General features: G+C 38.9%; 2 protein-coding genes across 7 annotated transcripts in view; one reads left to right on the forward strand and one right to left on the reverse strand.

Moving 5' to 3' along the window:
• Positions 1-17,699, reverse strand: part of PRMT7 (protein arginine methyltransferase 7) — a 46,996-nt gene extending 29,297 nt beyond the window's left edge. For 4 of the 5 annotated variants that reach the window (XR_008236458.1, XR_008236457.1, XR_008236459.1 and 1 more), the window contains exons 1-14: positions 17,048-17,697; positions 16,170-16,206; positions 14,687-14,836; positions 12,892-13,000; positions 12,440-12,552; positions 10,396-10,637; positions 10,076-10,253; positions 8,820-8,947; positions 7,880-8,021; positions 7,312-7,395; positions 6,016-6,063; positions 4,737-4,826; positions 3,123-3,284; positions 659-733 (exon numbers count right to left, since the gene is read on the reverse strand). Coding sequence is in view for 1 of the 5 variants with exons in the window: in XM_052795386.1 (XP_052651346.1) it covers positions 659-733; positions 3,123-3,284; positions 4,737-4,826; positions 6,016-6,063; positions 7,312-7,395; positions 7,880-8,021; positions 8,820-8,947; positions 10,076-10,253; positions 10,396-10,637; positions 12,440-12,552; positions 12,892-13,000; positions 14,687-14,836; positions 16,170-16,206; positions 17,048-17,142 (1,653 nt within the window). In the remaining 4 variants the exon portion in view is untranslated. Of the gene's footprint in view, positions 1-658; positions 734-3,122; positions 3,285-4,736; positions 4,827-6,015; positions 6,064-7,311; positions 7,396-7,879; positions 8,022-8,819; positions 8,948-10,075; positions 10,254-10,395; positions 10,638-12,439; positions 12,553-12,891; positions 13,001-14,686; positions 14,837-16,169; positions 16,207-17,047 lie in introns of all 5 variants that reach the window. The other variant, XR_008236460.1, reaches the window with a different exon arrangement.
• A 149-nt stretch (positions 17,700-17,848) lies between these two features.
• SLC7A6OS (solute carrier family 7 member 6 opposite strand) lies at positions 17,849-23,870 on the forward strand. Of its 2 annotated transcripts, none has more exons than XM_052796282.1 (5): positions 17,849-18,032; positions 18,923-19,300; positions 21,179-21,379; positions 22,276-22,405; positions 22,878-23,870. In XM_052796282.1, exons 1-5 carry the CDS (start codon positions 17,877-17,879, stop codon positions 22,997-22,999), a joined length of 987 nt encoding a protein of 328 aa, XP_052652242.1. In that variant the 5' UTR covers positions 17,849-17,876; the 3' UTR covers positions 23,000-23,870. The 2 variants fall into 2 exon arrangements, with proteins under 2 accessions (XP_052652242.1, XP_052652243.1); XM_052796283.1 differs by having other exon boundaries at positions 21,182-21,379.
• Positions 23,871-24,279: the final 409 nt, after the last annotated feature.

Below are 24,279 nucleotides of genomic sequence, written 5' to 3' on the forward strand. Positions count from 1 at the left end.
AAGCTGCAAAAGGACAGGATTCCACTTCTTAGGCACAAGGAAAATAGGTATTACATGCATGAACTAATTGCTACGACTATGGTCCTCAGTAGTGAAACAGGCACTTTCAAAATACAATGCATTTAAATTTTCTTCTCCGTTGAGATGAATTCTACTTTAGAACTGCCTATACTCCTCCACAATGACTATAAAGGCAATCTAAATGGTTAACTCAAATACAGATATCAACCATACAGCTCTAGAAATTGATACAAATAAATCTCACCCTTCATATCTATTTCTCAGAAGTCAAAAAGCCTTTTTCTCTTTCAAAAGTACCTGCAAGGGCAAGTAAGGGCAGCAGGATTTGTCTATGAACAAATCCCAGATGATTTGATTTCAAGATCAGAATAAAATTTTGAGAACTGTATTTTTCTTTCTGAATGAAGTATTTTCAAAACAGTGTGAAGTACTGAAGAGCTTGACAAATGAGAAGAAACATACAACCCCAAAACCCATACCACAGAAGTTACTGTTTGCAAGAACAGTATTGCTATTTAGCCACTGTATTTATGAAAAACAAGAACAATGGTGTTCTGCCTAATGTATAAATTTTTCCACAGTCACTAAATACTTTTTTAAGCCAAGGTGAGTTTTGTTCTGTTTTGCTGAGACTTACTTTAATCATATCATCCATAGTCTGGACATCGAAACCTTCACAGGTGCCACATGGACTCCGGATTCTCCATAAGTCCTAAAAAAAGAAAACAGGATTTTGTTCGGTTTTATTAAAGTAAAAAGAATAATTTTAGCTGTAGATTAGACCTTTGGTAACAAGCCAGATAAAGACTCTTTACTATCTATACATTCCTAAACAATTAGAACTACTGCAAGAATCAGAACACAGTGTAATTCTGGGAAAATATTTTGCAAGTTAGTTAATTCTTTAGCCACTGTTTTCAACTGCTCTAAAGAATGTGCCACATTTCCTACCATCTCTGTGCATAGTTTACTTTAGAGTAGGTATGGATTTGCCAAAGTTAAATCCTTACAGCCCCCCCATTTCCACTACCCAGCACAGGTATGTGCTCCCAGTTGTATTAAACATCTTACAGCCTACTGGACTACCACGCTTCCCTTTAGCACTCTAAAGATTAGTAAAATCATTTTAGGCACTTCATACTATGCCTCTCATTGACTTTAGCAATCCACTGGACAGACAATGATTCAATTCAACTTTTGCCTTTCCTTAGACTGCATTAATTGTCTCTTAATAGAACAAGAACATTCACTAGCTGTGGATATATACATTTTATTACCTGCCTATTGTTGCACTTAGCAACTTCAAATGTTCCTGCTTTACAAGATGGCAGCAGGACTACTATAAATTTAAATAAATGCTGTTACAATTTATGCCTGAATACAGCATGAACTAGAATCTCTGAATGGTATGCCTGACAGAACTATCAAATCAGACAGGTAGCATCCTGCTCCCTAAATGCAATTATGGACTAAACAGGTTTATAACTGAAGTAACGTCATTCAGTTCCTTCTCCTGGATCTAGCTTTTGCTAATTGCTTAACTGTAATGACATACCCCTATTCTGACAAGACAGAACAGCCTGCAGAACCAGTTCTGCAGAATACCTTAAAACATGTCTCTTCCTTCTGTCTAACCAAGAACTGGTAAATGCATAGGTTATTTAAAAAAACCCCACAGATGCTAGTCTTTGAGTCTAGATTCACCACTGAACAAAGGAAAATGTGAAATTAAAGCAATAGCTTTTGGAAGAGCTTAATGGAACGAAACACAGGTTAAATGTTCTACCAAAATAACTATGTGGAATCATCTCTGAACACAACCCTGTACATAAAAGTGTAAAACAGAGGTTTGGGTGACATGAATGTTACTCTACATTCTGCTACAAGATTGCTAAATAACCTTAAGTCATCACTTGGCAGGCTTCAGTTTCCTCAACCAGGACATGAAAAGAATAATGCTTACTTCCTTACAAAATTCTTTGAGTTCTAGGGAAGCAAATCCTCTAGATAAGAAAGCATGGAATTAAAATTAACTGCTTATTTCAATCTGATTACTGTTGATTAGTCTTAAACATCTGCTTCCTATTACAAGATTCAGATTTACATTATTTACTCAGTACAGATTCAGATTTACATTATTTACTCAGTATAAATTTAAATTCTCTAAATTTTTGCAGAAAGCAAAAAGGTATGTAAAAACATGCAGCATAGTTGATTAGTCTCAGAGGGAAAAAGAACGTACATATTTTCACATGCACAAATCAAAGGCGGGAGTAAGAGAACAAAGTTAAAGAGCATTTGAATAAGGAAACCATTAAGGGCTCAGACACAAAACTACACAGCTAGCGAACCAGAGGGAAGAAAAGAGCTGGCATTTTTAACAGATAAACTGAAGGTTATGTTTATGTGAAAATACATTAGATTATAGGCTGTTTTTTAATTTACAGATATGTACAATTTAGTTATGCAATTTCAGACTAAAGAGTTCCTTCACTTAAGTTACTGGACAAAAACTTTGCATATTAATTATGAAAGTACTTATTTTATTTCCATTGTTATTGTAGGTGAACTCCACAATCTTTACTGACCAAGTCCTTAATAACTGCAAAGAAGTTTATACCTTTGTACAATTTCTGGAAGATGACTTTTCAAAGTATTTTTAAGATGTGACCCATATTATGCTCAAATTTAGAACTGTGCACAGCCTCAAGTGGTTAAAAAAAAAGAACATGCAATTATGAATCCTGCCTAGTCTTATAAAGCATCATTTTAAAACCTGTTATTTTGCAGAATATCTGATTTTATAAATAATCACAATTCTCACATGCTTCAGCAATATCTCTCTAATCTAAAGAACTATTTAAAAACATTCAGCCCTTTCATTTAAAATGGTAAAGTTATTCAAATTATTTTTCTGACAAGAGATGGCTGAAATAGCAAAACTCCTCTTCAAGATGTCAAATATTCTTTTCTCAGGTGGCAAGTGCAAAACATATTGACGTGAACAGTATTAAGACGAGATAAACTTGTCGTTAAAAAATCCTGGCAGGGTACTCAATTTTAAGTGAATCTGTGTAATGGATAGCTCTGAACAATCTCACCTGAAATTCCACAATCATCATGTGCAAAGACGCAGACTGAGGTAGGACGGTGACATTGCTGGTAAGGTGACTGGTCACAGATGTCCTAGCATACCAGAAATACAGGTTATGCCACGGCAACAAACTCGTAGTAAAAAATGGCTCTCCCACAAGAACAGAAATCTTGGCAAAGAAAGGAGGAGATAAAAAGCATTAAAATAAAGAACAACAACTCAGTAACACAGGCTGTTTGTATCTTCAATAGTTGACGATGCAATATAGCAAGTGAAGTCATCTAGATAAAAACTTCTACTGTTCCATAAGGATTTAATTAATGCATACTGCATATAGAATCATAGAATCATAGAATCATTTCGGTTGGAAAAGACCTTCAAGATCATCAAGTCCAACCATTAACCATGCCCCCTAAACCATGCCCTGGAGTACCCTGTCCACTCGCTTTTTGAATACCTCCAGGGATGGTGACTCAACCACTTCCCTGGGCAGCCCATTCCAATGTTTTACAACCCCCTCAGTAAAGAAATTTTTCCTAATATCTAACCTAAATCTCCCTTGCCTCAACTTGAGGCCATTTCCTCTTGTCCTATCTCCAGACACCTGACAGAAGAGACCAACACCCACCTCACTACAACCCCCTTTCAGGTAGTTGTAGAGAGCGATAAGGTCTCCCCTCAGCCTCCTCTTTTCTAGACTGAACAACCCCAGATCCCTCAGCCGCTCCTCATAAGACTTGTGCTCAAGGCCCCTCACCAACTTGGTTGCCCTTCTCTGGACACGCTCAAGCAGCTCAATGTCTTTCCTGTAGTGAGGGGCCCAAAACTGAACACAGTACTCGAGGTGCGGCCTCACCAGTGCCGAGTACAGGGGAACAACCACCTCCCTGCTCCTGCTGGCCACACTGTTCCTGATACAGGCCAGGATGCGATTGGCCTTCTTGGCCACCTGGGCACACTGCTGGCTCATATTCAGCCGGCTATCAACCAGCACCCCCAGGTCTTTCTCTGCCGGGCAGCTTTCCAGCCACTCTTCCCCAAGCCTGGAGCGCTGCATGGGGTTGCTGTGACCGAAGTGCAGAACCCGGCACTTGGCTGTGTTAAACTTCATACAATTGGCAACAGACATATTTTTGTGGTTTTAGTTAGCAAATTTTAAAATCAATTTCCCTGCAACAAAGTTTGAGAAAATATTGCAGTTTTATGTTGGAAGGCTTTGTAGTAAGAGTCATAGAATTTTGGAGTTTTTAATTTAAGGATGTTAGTACTTCCAAATAGACTGCAATCTTCTGAGTGGCTTGAGAAAGAAGAGCTACAGCCTGGTAGAACATATGCGGTTAAACCAGTTTAACTGCCCTTACAACTGGTATAGATTATATGCAGGAAGGGAAAGTCATACCCTTTCAAAAACAAAGTGAAAACCCTCCCACAGTCTTTACACTAAGCTTCATTTAGTTTCAGTGGGACAAGGTATGAACCATCTACTCATTACACTTTATATGAACTGGGATATAATGGGATTCATTGTGGTTACAGTAGCACAGTAGGAAAGCAAGATTCATTTTCACTTTCCACTCCCCACCACCCCACTGCAATTCAGTATTGGACAACTGTAACATACCTTTTTGTCTTCCAAATGAGAAGTCGTCAGCAACTCGGGACGTGCTTCTATTATTTTAATTTTATCGTCAAGATGATTTGCTTTAAAAAACTGGGAAAAAGTAGCATACTGTCTTTGTCAAAAGCTACAGCAGAGACTCAAACCCATACTAAACTAATGATTTTACTAAAATAAACAAAAGAGAAACCAATAGCCCAAAGACATTTTTGAAAAACTGCCTACCAAAACTCACCAGGATGATACAAGTCTGTTCTTGAAGGGTGCATGGACTTAGAGCCAACATGTCACACCTAGTGAACTAAAGCGCATGCCCTATGTATTCCTTCAATTAAGTACATAAAAAGGCAGGTAACACAAAAGTTGCCTCACCTTCATTCATGTGTACTTTGAAGCATATGGGAAGGACAGTCAAGAAAGATAAAAATTACTTCAACCATGAATACACTGCATATTTGGCTTCTGTTTGAGACCAGGTTTGCATCCTAATTTGCCTACCATTAATGTTTTTGTACTCCTAAGGCACATGCTGAGATACACCTCTTTCAAATACACAGTGCCAACTAAAACACGACACAGCTGAATGAAGACTTCGGGAAGCTGCTTCCAGTCACTTCTTAGGTATCAGCTGCCTCTCCTGAACAGCCTCCACTCCACTGGCAGGGCCTTCTGTGCTCTACCCCAAGGAAGCAGCTGAAACATCGCTTGCAGTTAAGACCCACTGCTTGCTGTCTCCTAAGAGCCAAACAGCAGAGCAGGCATTCCCAGCTTGTCTCAGCTGGAAGACACAACTGCTAGATGCCACTTCCCAGGTAAGACTGGTGCAAGCTACGGAATGCTCTCACATTCCACTAATCCTCAGAAACAAACAGCTTGGCTTTTATCACCAACGCAATGAGTGCAGCAGAGCAGCAGCTTAAGCAGACAAGCCAAGAGGCATCTGCAAGGAGAGATCAAGCACTGGCAACCATAATTCCCGCTGCTCAGCTCAACTTCCCCAGCGGCCGATTCAGCTTGTGGCTAAAGCTATGAGATTGGATGTATCTCCGACAGGATGTATTCCTCCAAGTATTTGCATACAGCTCTGTACAACTACTTGGAAAAAATCAGAAGTCTTCCCCCCAACATATCCCACCTCCCACAGTCTTGTCAAACTGTATGATCAAATACATTCATTAAACTGATTTAACCTCCAAGCAATTGATGCAAGGACAATCAAAGGCATCAGCCTTAGAAACGCCATGAGTTCATTTACTGCTTTAACAGAAAACTGAATACTCACTTTTTCCATGACAGAACAGGACACAGCAGAGTTTTCTAATGTAAACACCTAAAGAAAATACACAACAGTAAGTCAACTAGCTTTATAATTTTTAGTTGAATATGTACACAAACAATGAAGGAACTATTTTGATGGCCTAGTGAACATAATTCATAAGAACCATGCATCTATTCCACAGCTCACTGTCATGTACCTTTTTAACAACAACAAAAACAGCCCCAATAACTACAGGCTAAATAATGCTCTTTTTCACAGCCATACGAGAAAAAAACCAACAGAATGCAAATATTTATTTTCCATTTTTAAGATGCACATAGCATATTAACATTTGCTCTAGGCATATATATACTCCTTAACAAATGCAAGCATATTGCCAGTGTGCTTAAATCAACCTCCATTAGTGCTTACTCCTTGTAAGCATTGTTTAACATGATCTGACTGTATCAGCTGGAAAGAGCTCAGATGTACAACGCAGCACATCAGCCTTTTGAACTTAGAAAAAAAAAAATTGGGTTTTATTCAAAATCGGTGAAGAGTTAGGCAGTATGCTGCTACAGGGCTAGGAAAATATTATTGAAGTCTTTGTGTATGCCCTATTAATTTCCTCTCTCCTGGTCATCTATGACTAGCCACTACTAAAGGCAAAAATACACGGGCCATGGATCACTGGTTTAACTCAGCATGTTTGTTTATTTCTATGAATTGCCGAGCATCTTCCTCAGGATGACATTACATTACACATTCCCAGATATTCAGTCCAACTATAACAGATTTTAGTTTGAAGAGCCCTATAAGAGAACACATCAAGTATATACATAAGTGAGACAGCCAGGTAGCTCTCATTTGCACACAGACTCAGTATTCTTACTGCTTCCTATCTTGCTGTTACAGACCTTCCATTTCAGACTAGATAATAAATGCAATTATGGAATTGGAAACATACAAGCAGACAAAAAAAAAACTGCCAGACATTTAGATCGGCAGAAAGAGTATTTCCAAAAGCACCAAGATACAAGATGGCAAACAGGAATCAGTGGGGAATGAGGAACACCAGTTTCATTCAAGGCTACACATTGGTAAACATCAAAACTGGTAATGATTTATCTCCCTAGACTTCAGCTTGATCGGAGATGAATTTAACCTCCACTTCAACACAATGGGAGCCTCCTTCTCACTTGTCACTGAAGAGGCACTGGAAATAATTAAATAATGGGCTGGAAATGCTGAGCTATATGAGAGAACTAAAAATAGCAAACTAAAATGCAAAGATCAGAAAAACAGGAAGAAGTACTGTACCTGCTTTGCTCCAAGATAGTGAGCCAGCACAGGCAGCAGACTGCCATCACTGATACAGAGGCAAACACTATCTGTTTTCAGAACCTACAGAAATTAAATAGTCATTGTTATTCCTATTCCAGATGAAAAAGTTTTCAAATTCTAGACATTTTGGTGGCATTTTTTCCCCACTTCATACACTTCCATATCAAATAAGGACTAGGAGATACAGTGATTAATATAACCACTTCAAGCAGAACAGAATAGTGTAAGAAACGTTCATGTAATCCCCTTGTTTTAGGTCAGAAAAAGTTTGCATAAAAATGTATTGGGTGTCTTTATTCAACTACCAATACTTCTTCTAACAAATACACAGAGCTGCTACAAATTCCTATGCAAAAATGGCTGCTTACAATACCAAAGTTTTCATGACAAAATATAACTTACATTTGCTGATGTAAATAAAATCTACTTTGTCAGCAAAGTCCTTTAGCAAGGGAGAAACAAATTCCATAAATAATTACTGCAAATAAAACAATACACGCATCTATCACAGAAGCCAAAAAAACTACAGGCAACATGCACTCACTTTCATCAAAGACTTGATGTATTGGCATGTTCGGTTCTGATCATTTAATGCCCCAAAGCGCGGTCTATTCCAAAGAAGATGAGCCTGACATCTACAAACAGGACTCTCAACACAAACATCTGCTTTATTCTCCTCTGCTCCTCTGCAAAAAAAATTTCAATAAATTGTATTGCATCAGTAACATGTTTTTGCAAACAGGTACATTTATGCATTTTAGCTAGTATGCACATCAATGTATATGGAGTCCACTGTTGTTCAAATTTACTAGTTCTGCAGGGACCTTTTTTTAGCTTTGCATTTCCAAATGAAAAGAAGGGCAAATTTTCACCTTTTTTAAAAAACAAAACAAAGAACCCCCCCAAACTTTCCCACTGATTGTGATGGTTAGGTATTTTAGGCTTTGACCTTTTAGAAAAAAGTTACTCATTTGGATTCCTAAGTAAAAAAGGCACACAAAATTCAGGCATTAACTTTTAAAGCTGGCATTGATTTTTAAAGATGTTGGCTGCTATTGTAATCACAACCAACATGATTAAGCTCCTTTTAATTTGAGCAAAAGGCATTAATGTCAAAAATACAGTGCTGACTAAGAAAATAGAAAATGAAAAGAAACTGAATGGCAATTATTTCACTCCTTTACCTATACACCAGCTCAGCTGAGCTATATTTCAGGATTTCCAGGAACCTACCATGAGTGTTTTTTGTTTCTCTGTCTCAGAATGCCACCAGGCATAAGGCAGGAGCCTGCAGTCCAAACTTCAACTGTGTTTTTATGCATCATGTGTTTTTTTTACCTGTGCATTGCCCGTGAAGTGGCTTTTAATAATTTTCTAGTCTTTAGGTTCTTATCTTGCTCTTCTACAAAATAGCTGCTCTAAGAGCAGCAAATACTTGAGCTTGGAATAAAACATCACCTGTTTTCACACACACGTATTGTTACCTAGCTTTCTGCAGCTTATACCACACCGAGTACTCATCACGACAGGCAGTCAGGTATACTGTCTCACCCTGGAGAACTGGCTCCTCATTTGGAAGAAAATACACACACTGCATCCAGTGATCTCTCCACTGAAAAGGGTTGATAAACAAAACCTTTGGAATTAACTCATAAATAGTAAATGGAAAGTAAACAAATAGCAGGAAATCAATTAGTAAAATGGGCACAACTTTGAAGCACTGATGTACGACTAGTTGAAAGAATCTTGTTCACGTCAGCAAGGCTGAATAAGGACTAATATCATATGTTGAATAAATGTACTTTATATAGATTTCTTACAACAGAACAAGCCTGAGACCACTGGCTTGCTGACTAGCTAAGCTTGTATTTTAATCAAAGGAAAAACAAATCCAAAATAGACTTTGCATTTATTAATGCAGTTTCGCCTCTATAGTTCACTTATGTTAGAAACCTGTACTGAATTGCTGACAGTGACCAGTGGTTGGAGCCTCATGCATCAAATGAGGTCACTCAGTGTCACTCTGATATGACAGCAACTATTTTGTGTTTCAAAAAGCTATTTTCTGCACTGCAAATATTCAAAGCTGATCGCTCATTCTAAGCTGAATGAATGCCCTAAAGCTTGATAGTTTCAAATTTTATTCTCAAACACGGTAAGTGCAAACAATGATTTTGTAGCTTCCTTTTGACTAAGTTGATCCTACTAGTAAATACATTCATACAAAAACATGTGAATTTAATTTAATAGTGATCTCCTGTTCCTCTAAATATCCAGTATCAACCCAGCATTTTCCCCACACCAGACTTTTTTATGGGAGGATAAATATATTACCATAAACTTAACACTTACTTGAAAATTTAATAGAAGAACTACATGGAAGCAAACCAGAGACTAATATTTTGACCAGGGATAGAGACTAGTTAAGGAAAAATATGTGAAAATCTTTATTAAAATAAAATGAAATTAAATAAAATGAAATGTCTGGAAGAGAGCTTCAGGTTTTAAGCTTTATATTAAAGCTTAAAGGTAAGTTTTACATTAAAGAAAACCTAAAACAGGTGCATACTAAAGATAACATTTCTATGCTTTGCTTGTTTAGCATCTTCCAATACATAAAACATTAGCAAAGTTCCTATACAGTTTAAGGGACAGCTGCTTAAAACACCCAGTATGGCCTTTACTCAAGATAATTACTGGTAGTCATCTGATGATAGCATCTGAAGGCTCAGTATTTTACCTGGAAAGCAGAAGTGGATTTTACCCAGTATGGAGCCATTGTGCAATTTATCTTCCCAGAGGGGTCCATGTCAATATCCCACCAGGAAAGTATGATTTGTGCCTTGCCAGATTTTACAGGCTCCAGCTGCACTCTGTAGTAGGTAGAAGCACTCCTTACTGGCTTACTGAAATCCACACTGCAGAGAAACATCAAAATTGTAAAAAGAAATAGTTCAGCATTCTTCAGAAATTCTCACCAGCTTCCTAAGCTGACCACACAACTTATATAAAAGGCTTAACAGGAAAATTTTGTTTTGAACAAAACAATGCCTACCTTACCTGAACATTGGCACCACGTCACTAAGGATAGTGAAGTCATTCAATGGCATCTGGTTCAGCTGGATATCACAAACAGAAGGAACACCTGGACAGTTCTCCATTTCTGAAGGGGAGACAATAATTTTTTCACCATCCTCTGCTTCGACATGAACAGGCAACAGTTTGTTCCAGGACCACATTCTTTTGGATTCCACTATTTGGATGTACACTGTTGCCCTGTGAGGCACTGCCTCACATCCTTCCTGAGTGTTCAAAACAAAGGGTAAATGCATTCAACAAATTTGCCATATTAATAAGCATGAGAATTAAATAAATTGAAAAAACAAAAGTTGGACTGGGAGCTTTGAAATCTTAAACACAAATTATTTCAGAGACTTCTGTAACATCAAAGCACTTTCACTTTGTCTCTATCTGTAAAATATGATACATGTATCTATCCTGTTCAGTGTGGTTCAGCAAGGCCAGATTACTTTATTAACCATGCAACAGTATCATTTTACTAGCCTCAGTTAAACACCTATTTCCATTCTCCTTCTGAGATGAGATCTATCTTGAGCTTCTCAAGGCAGATAACTACTAAGCTATCAACATCAAAACAACTTTGTGATTGCAATGAGTAAATAAGAAAAATAATGGCTCAAATATTTATTCAATAACAACTCTGTATCCATATTTAAAGGGTTGAAAACACGTAAGTTGGTCTAAAAAAGCACTGTGAACTAAGAGCTAACTGTGAAGTCCAAGAACAATGCTTTTACAAAAAAAACTAATTACAATTTAGAGTTATACATTGAAAGCAGTAAAAAGTTATAGAGTACTACTGTTTTTATATGTAAAACTGGTGAAATGAAACTTAGAAACCTAAATAAAGTTTTGCCATCCACATTTTGATTAAAGGGAAAAATTAGAAAGGGTAAAAGAGAAAGCCCTAAAATTATACCCAGAGATTATGTGTCAAAAAAACCCAGTGGATATTAATTTGATTACAGTGTTTACAGTATTTCCACAATGTTGTGGTTTAGCCCCAGCCAGCAACTAAGCACCACACAGCTGCTCGCTCACTTCTCCCCACCCAGTGGGATGGGGGAGAGAATTGGAAAAAAAGAGGTAAAACTTGTGGTTTGAGGTAAGAACAGTTTAATAGAACAGAAAAGAAGAAACTAATAATGGTAACAATAATAAAATGACAATAATAATAAAAGAATCAGAATATACATAACAAGTGATGCACAATGCAATTGCTCACCACTCACTGACCGATGCCCAGTTAGTTCCCGAGCAGCGATCCCCTCCTCAGCCCAACTCCCCCCAGTTTATATGCTGCGCATAAGATCACATGGTATGGAATACCCCTTTGGCCAGTTTGGGTCAGCTGCCCTGGCTGTGTCCCCTCCCAACTTCTTGTGCCCCTCCAGCCTTCTTGCTGGCTGGGCATGAGAAACTGAAAAATCCTTGACTTAATATAAACATTACTTGGCAATAACTGAAAATATCAGTGTGTTCTCAACATTCTTCTCATACTGAACCCAAAGGTAACAGTATACGAGCTATTAGAAAGAAAATTAACTCTATCCCAGCTGAAACCAGGACACACAGGCAAAAAACATGCAGAGTAAAAAAAAACCCCAAACAATCAGTGCCTGGGAGGTGAAGCCCCCCAAATTTAGGAGAAGAAAAGAAAAGAAATTCATTTTTTAAAACATCTTGGGAATTATTTGTCATTGGAACAGACTACTAAGAAAAGCTCCAAATCAGAACTGGATGCCTTTCTGAAAGACATTTGTTAACCAGCAAGTTACTGGTTTTAATACAAAGAAACTAAGTGTAATTTCAGAGCCTGTGATTTACAATATGTACTCCAATAGCTTTATTCTAGGAATGAATCAAGTAAATTATTCACTGAATAAGAAATTAGCACAGCTGATGATATATTTATAAATGATATAGAAGCCTAAATCAAGTATAATCGCTATGCCACTCCAAAAATGACAAAAGAGTTTCTCTAGGGATAAATCTGACACACTACCAATTCCTGTTTTCTTACCTGTACAAGGTATTTATGTGCATGCTCGTAGGTTGGTAAAGCTCCTTCTCCTATCAGCTCTGTATCAAATAATTCTGTTACCAGGATGTTTGCACGACATCGCATATCTCCATCTAAAAGACACAATTTAATATTGTAAAATTAAGACTTTATGTAAGTTTTTCAAGAAGATGCTACACTGAAAACACAAGTCATTCAAAAACTTATTCCTGTTAGAAAACCTGCTGAAGACTGCAAATCATTTTCCTTTAGAAGTTTACTATGAAATACAAATGACTACTGAAATACTATTACAACACTTCCTTTTGAAGTAAATTTCCAGTGTTACTCTCTAGAGAGTAAAGGGTTTGCTTGTTTTAATTAAAAACATTTGACAAGTAAGAAAAAGACATATTCCTTCATGGTTTTGAGGTACTTGCTAATTTTTTTTAACCCTAGCCTATTTTTCTCACCTGGGCCAACTATGACTTCAGTAGAGTGCTTGTTGATTACTTTGATCTTGTCACGAAAACCATTTTTCTCTACTATCTTCACAGCAGCGTTAGCCATGGGCTTGAAAACCTGTAAATGGCAAGAGTGTAACAAACTAGTAAGCTAACATTAGCTTTCAGAAATGAAAGGACACCAACACAAAATGCAGCATATTTAGTCCTGCAAAAATTTTAACATCTTCTGTATCTTTTCCTATGTTTGAAATTCATTACCATGAAACAAGACATCAAGCCTCACTTCAAAAGTTCATAGAGCTCCAATGTCACTGTTACAAGCTATCAGCTGTCTCCAAAAGCTACTCAAATTTAACTTGTGAAAGACAAGAATACCCATTAAGAATATTTTAGCATTTACATTAAACAAATTTGTTATTTTAAAAAATAAAGATATATGCATCAAGAGAGGCCCCAAGAGACACGTATGTGCTCAAGCTATAAAACAAATAAATACATAAAATAAAAGAACCCCAAACAACCAGCACTGACATGATCACTTAAGCATGCCAAAAATCTGCTTTCATTAACAGCGTAACCGTGAAGAGAATTTTTATTTAATTTAGAATGAAGCAGAGAAAATATCTAGCTTGAAAATAGCAGAACAATGAAGAATGTGTTGAAAGGGCTTAACATCCATATCCAGTTTTTAAACTCAAAAATTTTAAATATTCTACTCAGCCACACAGCCTGACTACTTAAGAAAAGAAATTTGTGGCCACTCTGAAACCTAGCCTAAGTTCCAGAACTGGAATAATGTATTGCTATTAGAATGCCAATACAGTAGCTCTCAGACTTTTCAGATTAGGCTTTTATTTTCCATCATGGGCCTCCCTTCCTCCCACAAGCTAGTGATCCTCCTCTGCCAGAGTGGTCAATAAACTACTAAGCAGAAGACAAAAGACCCCTCCTACCACATCACTTCTTGACACTGCCTCTTCCCTATGACTGGCTGTGAACAAATTTATTCTGGAGCTTATTGCTTCCTGTGCCTATATGAAAGATGACTGTCCCTGAAAAATGATCATAGGATAAAATCCTAGATTAAAAAAAAAAAAAAAAGGTAAATTTTTACTTGGATAAAAATCACAGTGCACCCTTTCAACTATGATCTACAGACAAATTAATCTTCTCTTTGTTTTTTCAAATGTGTAAAAAAAAAAAATTTAACTGGCCAAAATGTTCCTGTTATCCTTAATATAAGTAATGATGGCTAATGACCATCAGGATGTTTCTTTTAATGGCCAATACAACAGGAGATGCTCTAGCTAATCACAAAGAAATGGAAAAATAAGTTTGAGACAGTTGAGACAGTCTCTTCATTAAGATGGGGTCCATGTTATGATTAAGTGGGTCTGAGAACCCATCTCCAAGAGCTGAAACTTACGAAGATCAGCAATGTAGTTTGAGAATACTCACATTTTTCAAAAACATTAATCATCAAGTTTTCCATATTACACTTGAGTTTTGATAAGTAGAGAAGACAGAACACTATAAAACTCAACTTAATAATGTTAATCTGTACATTTGCAGAAGCTATCCCAAGAATGAAAAATGTATTGTCTTTTCAACCATATTCTTGTAACATCTAAGTCTTTTTCACACACATAAAAGCATCAAACTCGCACTTCAAAAACCACAATACAAAATAGCAAATGCATCCACAGCACTGATCATTCAGACAGAACAACTGTACTAAAGCTCTAAAAAGAGGCTATGAACATGCATGCAAAAGTATGTGCAACCAGTAACAAATGCTTACCTCAACTGCATAGCAGAAATCTGCACCTGCTGAAGCTGCCATCATAGACAGGAGCCCTGTGCCAGTCCCTATGTCTAGAACAATTGCTTTCTCACCTCTTTCTTTTACTCTGCTCACTGCAGCACGAATACCTTGGTAATACTTTGTATTCTGTGGAGGAGGGGGGGAAGAGATCAGCAACCTTTTATCTATTTATACTTCTAACTTTTGTGGAGAAATCTTGTATTCTCAGATTATGAGTTTATAATTAGGAGAAAGCCTACAGGCATTCTTTATGCTGGTAGTCATACCAAAGCCATTTTCAGCAAAAGCAAGTGGTTTTGGAGGGATCAGTCCACTTAAAGCACGTCAATTTTTATCACACTATTCACTCATCATTGATCAATCAGCTACTTGCAGTGCATACATAATTTACAAATGCAAAACGTTTTCTAGATATAAAAATAATAGTAAGATCCATGTGAGATATTACTGTTTTTCTCATTATTTTTCCCCTGCAGCAGCACTCAAATAGTCACACAGTGCTTATGACAGCAAAAGAGCTGAAGTATCTTGGATTTAGAGTCCCCTCTCCATCTACTGGAAAACATTAAATACCAGCTTTTGGTTAAGTGCCATTAAGGAGGGCTACATGCATACCAGCAATAACAACAGGGAAAAAACCAAATCCTGCCATCTGTCAGCTACAGTATACTTATTGAAATATATGCTTATATTTACTCCATAACAGTCTATTGTAAGACATTCCTTTCCAAATGATTTATCAAACCCTTCCAAATAATACGCTATCTTTGGACCTTATAAATTTGGAAGGTCTGCTGGATCCCTTTCCAAACCATTCTAGTTAACACTTTTGATACATAATTCCAGTAGAGTTGTTTTAATTACTTAGACACAACTTGCTGTCTCTACATGGCTTATTAAATGCCTGATCCCTCTGGCATGTTTCAACTCAGTATGAATTCAAGACTCATAGTATAGACACCATAAAAGTCTTTAAAAAGGTTATTGACTAAATGGTTGACTAAATGGCTAGAGCAGAAAGAACATTTAAACCATTCACTCCAAACTTTATCATGCCTGTAGATATGGTACCACAATTTTCTTCTCAATCTTAAGCAGTAAATAAGAGCTAAAAATACCACAAAATAATAAAGTTAGACTTTACTTACATTCCTATAAGAACTAAAAAGCCTAGATTCACATTTACAGCCTTTGAAATTTCATCTAATGAGCTCTCTGTCAAAAATGTCAAACATAGAACAGCAAAAATCAGCTACTGAATGTAAATATCATGTTCTGCAGTAAACAACAGAACACTATAGTCAGATGTTGGTCTAAGAACAGGTCTGGTATCTTAAAGGGTACAAATTTGATCATTTCATCTTTCAGAGAAACCTGTATAATCATGCAGTGACATCTATTCAAGAGAAAGGAAATGCGTATTTTCTCACCATTCAAGTTTTTTTGCTCCTATACTTACTCTGTCTTTATCATGAAGCATATCTGCATAGCGTGACCTACAATAAAAAAAAAATTCAAGTCAAAATTTGACTACTGCAAAGCACAACAAAACTGCTAGATCTTATATAGCCTCCTTCGTTTTCTCTTATTAAGGCACCTGGTCCCCATGGCCCATAAATGCACAGAAAACTGACACACTCTTTGAGGATCTGAACTGTTTCCCAAATTTAAGGAATAACATCATTTCACTGATCTGGTCATCAGCATACAAATGAACTCATTAACTGCTGGCATATATTCTCTCTTCAGCAATGGACCCAATACATGAACCTATGGACAAACAGCTGTGAAATAACAGCTGGGACAGATGGAGGTTCATTCAGAGCAATACATAGCAATGAAAGACAGCCTAATAATGGTCTATCATTTGTTACCAAGACTTAAATTTCTTTGGTTCCCATTTCTTCATGGGTCGCACTACTTAAAAATACCCCAAAATCTAATCTTCCCAATTTCTCTGGGTGTTACATTAAGCTCTGAAAAAGTCACTACAGGAACAGAAAACTGGCAATTATTTGTTGTACTTGGGATTTAAAAGAAATTTAGTCAATGCATTTTGCCACAACTCAGTCACTGTCAGCATTAAGATAACCACCTCGGAAAACATTTAAAAAAATTTAGAAGGAAACTACTTGGAGAGTACTTTACAAAATTCTACATTTACAGTTCTGCCCTGTACAACACAGGGCACTGTAACGTTTAGACTGTCCTACAGTCTGTTCATTTTGTGCCCTTGGAGCTTCTACAGAGACAAACCCAAAAACTGTCATAAAAACAAGTTGGGTTTGCTCTTTTTCGTAGATTTAGTGGAACAACAAGCTATTTTTTCCAGCATACCTTGCAATTTCCTGATGGTAGTCATAGTTCTCATCCTCTTCTAACCACTCCATTGCACCAGTGGTTGGATTAGCTCTTCCACAAAAGGTCTTCATATTCAATCTCAATTTATGTTATTTATGTATTACGTGTGGTCTTGCTGCTTTGGCTTCAGTTTAATACCCAAATACTGGCTGTGGAAAAAAAAAACCCACAAAACTTCAAGTGAAAACAACAGACATCACTTTAGCTACAGCAAACCTGTCACCCAGCCCTGTTCAGGAACTCAGCCCAGAAAAAAACGCCACCAGTCAATTCTCAAGGAAAAACATCTGTCCCCAAGGCGATGCACGTCGGACCGGGGGAGGCCAACCACCCTCTCTAGGGTGTCAGGAGGGACCCGCAAACTCTGGGCAGCGGCAGAGCCGCGGGGACCGGCGGCCGCAGTGCCCTCCCCGCCGGGACGCCGGGCCACGGAGAGGAGGCCCAAGCCGGAGCCAAGCACCTGCTCGACGCTCCCCGCGCCCGGGCAGCGGCAGCTCTGCCGGGGGCGGGCGTCACCTCGGGACGGGCCCGGCCGCGAGCAGAGCAGCCTAGGCCCGGACCTTCCCCCGCCTCAGGAGGGAGCTGCGAAGGGAGACGGCGAGCGCGTTCTTCACTCTCCCCCGCCCGAAACCGGCGCCGCGGCCTCACCTCCCCCTCAGGGCCCCACGCCGGCGCGGCCACCGCCACCTACTGCCTCAGCCCGCCGACCGCCACCTGCCCGGCATGCACCGCGCGGCGGGAGGGCGGGGGGGGCAGGCGAGCCGCCGGCAGTGCCCGCCCCTTCCCGCCGTGCCGCGCGGGCGCCATGGAGGCGGCGGTGCTGCGCGTCAAGCGGAAGCGCGGCGGGACGGAGCCGGCCGAGGCCCTGCTGCTCGCCTGCAAGCGGCTGCGCACGGAGTGCGGCGGCGCCCAGCCGGTGGAGAGGAGCCTCTTCAAGCTGGTGGCGACCGTGTCCTCCAAGGTACCGCGGCCGGTGTAGGCGTAGGCCGGGGCCGCGCTTCAGGCGGGCGGGGGCCGTTTGATGCGGCCGGGGCGCTTCGTCGTGCTCCCGCAGGGGCTTTGGCAAGCAGCGCGCTCTCTCCAGGTTTACGGTGGCGCTCTGCGCGCCTCTTTCCGGATCCCCTGTGGCTGGGAAGGCCTTGCTCGTAGCCGGGAGAGCAGCGTCTCGATGCGAGATGCCGTCCTCTGCCGCTCAAGAAGGGCACGGCGGCCTTCCCTTCCCTACTCTCTGACCGGCCGGTTGCGCAGCAGCAGCATCATACCTGCGAGCAGAGCAGGCTGTTAGTTAAAAGGAACGTAGCACGCAGTGACCACCGTGAAGAGCTGTGTTCAACACTGACCTTTCTGTATTTACCACGGAATAGTAAGCGAAGCCTCAATTTCTGCTGTTTGAGGTGCTGAAGCTCATCAGCCCTACAAGGCTAACTTCCATCCACTGTACAGCCTTTTATGTTGAATAAAAGTGGTTGTTCTTGGGAACTGGTCTTTACAGGAGACTGTAAAGGATATTATGCCTTAAATTTAGGACCATCACAGTCTTCCAAAGGCACGTGTTTTTGTTTGGAGGGTTATTCTGTACCACAAAGTATATTGTTTAAAAATCAAATTGAAACAGTCTTAAAATTTACAAATATCTTACACTTTTTTTCCCCATATCAAGAGAATATGATGATAGTTGTGTTGCTTAAAGCAGTAGTAGAAGCTACTTGAATGTTGTTAGGAACGTTGGTACCACAGTCCTCAAATAGGAAGCACCAGTAATAGCAGTTACGAATCACTTCTAGAAAGGAATGTGGCTTACTATGTTGATGGTGTCATTATATTCCTCCTTCTTTTTGTTCCTCTACCCAGAATGAACCAGTTCAGAAATATGTTCAAGAAGTGATCACTCGAGACAAAGCAGCTCAAAGTCTGCGACCCTCTTTAGGAAGCACTCAGCGAATCATACAGGAACTCCGCTCTTCCAAGCAAGTGAGAAGGAAGGAAAACCGTTATCGTGTGATAGCCAGCCATCGACCTAACTGTACTGAAACAGTTGCACCTGTCATAAATGGCGAGGCATCGATTGATGGTGATAGATCAGACTCTGAAGCAACGGAAGATGCTTCACAAAAGGAGAGCGGTGCCGTTGATAAGCATTCGGACTGCTGTGGGAAATTCCAGTTGTTTGATATTGAACAAGAAGAGGAGGTGGTGGGAGACTCCAGTGTAATTGCTGCAAACCCACAGGTCAGCAAACGAACTTAGTGTAATTGAAGTACTTTGATATCACTGTTGACTGGTACATGTGGGCAGACTGACTGCTGTGGAAGTTTTTTTGCATTTTAAGTATTCCACTATTTAATAGGAGCTTTAACTAGATACTTGCAAGTTGGAATATTGTACAGGGAGTAACTTCCATGACGATCCTTAAGTGCGCTAACGTTGAGACAGACAGCTGCGTGGAGTTGGCTGCTACAGGAAGGGCTTGTACAACCCTGTTTTTTCTGTACCGTGTTCTGATGTATAAATTCTCATGTTCATCTGTCAGGTGGATCTCTGAAGTTTTTTTATTAACTTCTTCTCTAACTAGAAAAGAAAAAATCTAATTCGATGTCTTCTCATCTACCAAGATGCGTAGGAGTGTCACTTGTAGGCAAGATTCATTAAAGGAAAAGATATTTTAGAGCCTCCCCTTCTCATTATTCCCATATAAGGTTTCACTGTATATTTTGTTTTTAGCAGAACTCTAGGTGTTTGGCAGGCTGCTTAAGCCCCTATGTCCTGTTTTCATTGGTATTATGAGTTACGTGTGTTTTCAGCTGGAGGAGCATCTGCTCAGTATCTAGCATGGTTTTAAGTATGAAGAAGCTCTGCCTTCTGTGTAGGGTTGCCCTGCAGACAGAGTGTTAAGAAGATTTTGTATTAGAGACTCGTAACCATATGGAAAAGAAGGTAAGAGGGTGGTGTGTGCTTGCTCTAGTAGTTCCTTCACTGTATGTAAGTACAGGTGGATGCTTTACTTATGCAGCCCATCACAGCTCTGAGGAAAACTTAAATGCTTCGTGTTAAAGAAGATACCCAGGTGAGGAAGAGCCCAACCAGCTGTCATTCTTCAGTGTTTCTTGTAGGTTATTTCAGGGCTTTGCTCTCAAACTTTGCTTTCTATTAAGCAAGTAGCTCAAACAGATGTTTGAGATCTGTTAACTGTTACTTATCACTCTGCTGATTAGAAGAACAGAAATGAAACTGAGGTAGCATCAGAATTTTCCTCTTACTCTTTTAGAGCTAGTAGTAACCGTTGAAAGCAAGGAGTAAGCTTTGTTTTTCATTCTGTAAGTATTCAGAAGTGAATGAAAGGCTGGTGTGTAGCTGTTCCTCAGAATTACTTGAGTAGTTTGGGAGACACCACTGTGGATTGGACAAGATATTCTGAAAAGCTCTAGCAGAGAAAAACTGGCAGCAAAAACCTGCCTGTGTAGACCTTCAAGTGCAGGTCACTAAAGCAAATAAATACATTTTATTAGGAAGGAGAAAGCCTGAAGAAATTTCTTCTTGTGTTAATGTTGAAGTGAGGAAACAAAGGAAATAAAAAGCGTATCTGTAGGGCCTATCAGCCTTTTCCTGTTAATCTGTCACATTTTCATTGTTTCTTCTGCACACTTTGTATACTATAGTCTGCTTGCATATTATCCATGGTACTGTATGCACATATTTCCTGCAGTGTTGCAAGTGTAACGCTTTACAAAGCACAGGCTGTCTTAAAACTTGTCTTTTCAACAAACATGTCATCAGAAACAGATGAACAGCTGTACAGGATTAGTCATACCCCCTTCAATAGTTTCTAATGAACTTGTCCCAGAAGTTTTCTCCCATTATCTGAAACAAGGCGTGGGAGCACAGTACTACGGTAATCGGAAAATTCTTTGGCGTCTTTCTCTTCTAGGTTGCTAATGTTCCAAGTATCAGCATTCCAATGGGAAAGTGTTTCGGTCTAAGATTGCAGAATGTCATCCTTAGCTAGATGTTGGCTACTGTCTACAAAGAAAACTGTTGGCTGTAACTAAGACTTCGTGTGCATAGCTTCAGTGGAAATATGCATTTTTTAATATTTTGTTTTTTCCTCAGCAGAAGACTGATCCAGATGTGATTCTCTGCAATGCAGTAGAGATGATACGTGAGCGTTTAAATGTTTCTGAAGATGGTAAAGAAGAACACCACGAGAAAGAAGATGAGTATGTTTATGACATCTACTATATGGAAACATCAGCCCCTGGTTGGATCCAAAATATCCTTTCTGTACAGCCCTATAGAGAAGAATATGAACTGGTAAGGGTGTGGGAAAACAGATCTTTCTTAAATAGAAAGGTCACAAATAAACATGCTTAAAGTCCTATCATCAAAAGTTGCCATGCCAAGAAAGATCCTTTGAGTTACTACATGTATGCGCAGTGACTTCTGTGTTAGGCTTTTTGTAACTGCCAGTCCTGTGTTCTGCAGGTTACTATTGATTCAAACAAATTATGATATGACAATGAAAACTGAAGGGATAGTGCTCGGGTACTCAGAAGAATTTGTCTGGCTTCAAATTGCCAAATAAATTTTGGCACACAAATGTAAACTTAAGTAATTCACATCTCATTTGTGATTAGGAGGCAGCAATTAAAATGTAGTTGTAAATACAGTTGAGTGAAAAAAGGAGCAAGGGGACACACACACCTTTTTCAATATTTGAGGACTTGACTTTAATCTTAATACAAGATACTTTCTTGTAGTAGAACTGTCCTTCAGTGACTGTGGAGTTAGGAAGTTAAATGTAAGCTTTTGTCTTTCATTGTATCGGTACTGTGATCAATAGACTTGCATATCGGGAACCTGAAGCTACTTTTTCTTTTCCTTGATCTATTACACTACTGCTGAAGTGAGCAGTATTAATTTAGACATTAACCTTAGCATTTAAATGCTGAAGTGGAACATGTAAATGCATGACTTGACTTGACTTAACTATTTTTCACCTAAAGCAGATCACTGTTATGGTGAATATACTGACAACACAAATCTTTCTGCAGTTTGCTTTGTGCAACTGCAGAATTACTTATGCATGCAGTAGATAAATATCTCTTGGCTCTGTGTGATGTGTATAGTATTGTATAGGTAGATGAAAAACCGCTTAATGCCAAGTGTCTGTATTTACAGTGAATGTTACGTTTTGTGTTGACATGCAGGTAGATGATGGTCATGTTCCAGGGGAAATATATGAAGATGAAGATGATGAAAATGATGAAAATAACTGGCGTAATGATTATCCTGATGAAGACGAATTCTTAACCGAGGAAGATGGTGATGGAGAAAAAGGTATGCCTGTCATAAATACTGTTTGTTTTCATGCTGTGCACATATAAATCTCATCCTTTCTACATGCCATTTCTAAAAAAGCAACTAATTGAGCACTACTGGGGTAGTGTTCTGCTCTTATAATGGGTTAAATCTGCTTAGAAAAGGATCATCTTTCTTGGAACTACAAAGGATCTTAGTGTTTTTGCAAAGTCAAAATTAAGAACTCCATTTCAGGCTGCTGCAATTGCAAAGGATTGCTTGTTTTGAGAAGGAATAGGTGACTTGGCTCCATGTGCTTGTGAAACACTGCCTCTGCTTTCTGAACTCCCCATCCCAGTGCACTCCAAGCACAATTCAAACCTCACCTAACACAGAAGTTGTTTAGACTTTGTATTTGTTAGTTACTCAAGAAGCTTAAAATAATCTGATTAACCTAATTGTTTAACTAAAAAGAAGGGATAATTTAAAAGTGTTGATGCTCTCTCTTTAGAGTCTGAAGAGAGTTTCAGTGATGAGGACCAATGTTACAGAAGAAGAACATGGAACAAATACCGACAGGAGGTTCTACAGGAATTTGGATATGATGAGATCCAGGATTTGGATTCTGACTAACAGCCCTTTTTTGAAGATGAAATGCACACTGAAGATGAAATTCTACTGTTGCAGTAGAACTGAAAATCTAGACAACTGCTGATGGCTATTCATAAGAATGTTGAACTGAAAAAAAAAAAACAACACAAAAAAACCCTGGAAAACCACTTTTTGGTAAAAGTTGTGCTCATTGGGACAGTAGGAAACCAATCTTTACATGGATGAGCTTTAAGCTAAATTTTTGCCGGTCCGCCTTCTGAAACTGTTGGTGACTAGCACGGTTCACCCTAATGCTTACTGACTAGGCTTGAGTATTAGGTACTAGATTGGGATTCCAGTAAATGGGAAAACGTTTAACTATCATCTGAGCTGTTACTATCTGAGCAGCCAACTTCAGCTGGTAGGTATTAAACAGAGGGGTGTGAATATGGCCACTTGACAACACAAATTTTCATTCCAAGCAAAAGATACTATATGCTTTAAAATAGATTTTTCTGCCCATTCTGTGATGCTGAGCTTCTGAAGGAATTTTATTTTTTTTTTTTTTAAAAAAAGCTGCATGCCCAAGCATTTCTATCTGTACTGACAGTACTTCCACATTATATATGGAGGTGCTGTTGGCAGCAGCCCTTCTGGTCATGACTAATGTGTCAGGTTTCACAAGATCAACATGTCTGCTGTGATGGCAAGTGGAAGTCCTAGAAAAAGGCAATCTGTCCTAGTGCTTTCTACTGTATTTGTTCCTAAGTTTCAAGTTACTTTATGAGTGTTTGAGCATTTAAATGCCTTGAACTGTCCATTTTATTGCTGGATCACTCTCCAATGGTAATTTTACTATGGGAGTAGAACAATATATGTGCATTTAAATTGTAAATAAAGAATTTTTGGCTAAGTTTTCTTTACTCATTTAAAGATCATAAGAGTTGATAACAGCTGAAGCCATCTCAGCATTTTAACTTGCATTCATCCATCTTTAAAACAATTATTTAATCTTGCCTGTTTGGACACACAAAGTATTTCAGCACTCTCCCACTTGAGTCTGTAAAAAATAGCTAATAGGGTGTTAGGTCAGTGTCATTCATGAGCTGTAGGTTGCAGCAGTGACTTTAGGTCAGTTAGTTCTGACTGATGATGTCAAGGTAGTGGAGGCAAAATGGTTTTTTTCCTTGGTTTCACAGAAAGGTTAATTTGGCTGTTAACCTATACCACAACCCTAGCCTGTTAAAGCTATGCTTGCCCACTGGACAGATGTCTCAATTTAGATAGTGAATTCATTCTAATCATATGCAAGATTAAAAAGC

This window comes from Harpia harpyja, chromosome 9 (assembly GCF_026419915.1).
Source record: "Harpia harpyja isolate bHarHar1 chromosome 9, bHarHar1 primary haplotype, whole genome shotgun sequence".
NCBI lineage: Eukaryota > Metazoa > Chordata > Aves > Accipitriformes > Accipitridae > Harpia > Harpia harpyja.

Coding starts and splice junctions, on each gene's coding strand:
- SLC7A6OS (XM_052796282.1), top strand. CDS start 17,877: ATGGAGGCGGCGGTGCTGCGCGTCAAGCGGAAGCGCGGCGGGACGGAG. Junction 18,033..18,922: donor TGGCGACCGTGTCCTCCAAG/GTACCGCGGCCG, acceptor TCCTCTACCCAG/AATGAACCAGTTCAGAAATA. Junction 21,380..22,275: donor ATAGAGAAGAATATGAACTG/GTAAGGGTGTGG, acceptor GTTGACATGCAG/GTAGATGATGGTCATGTTCC.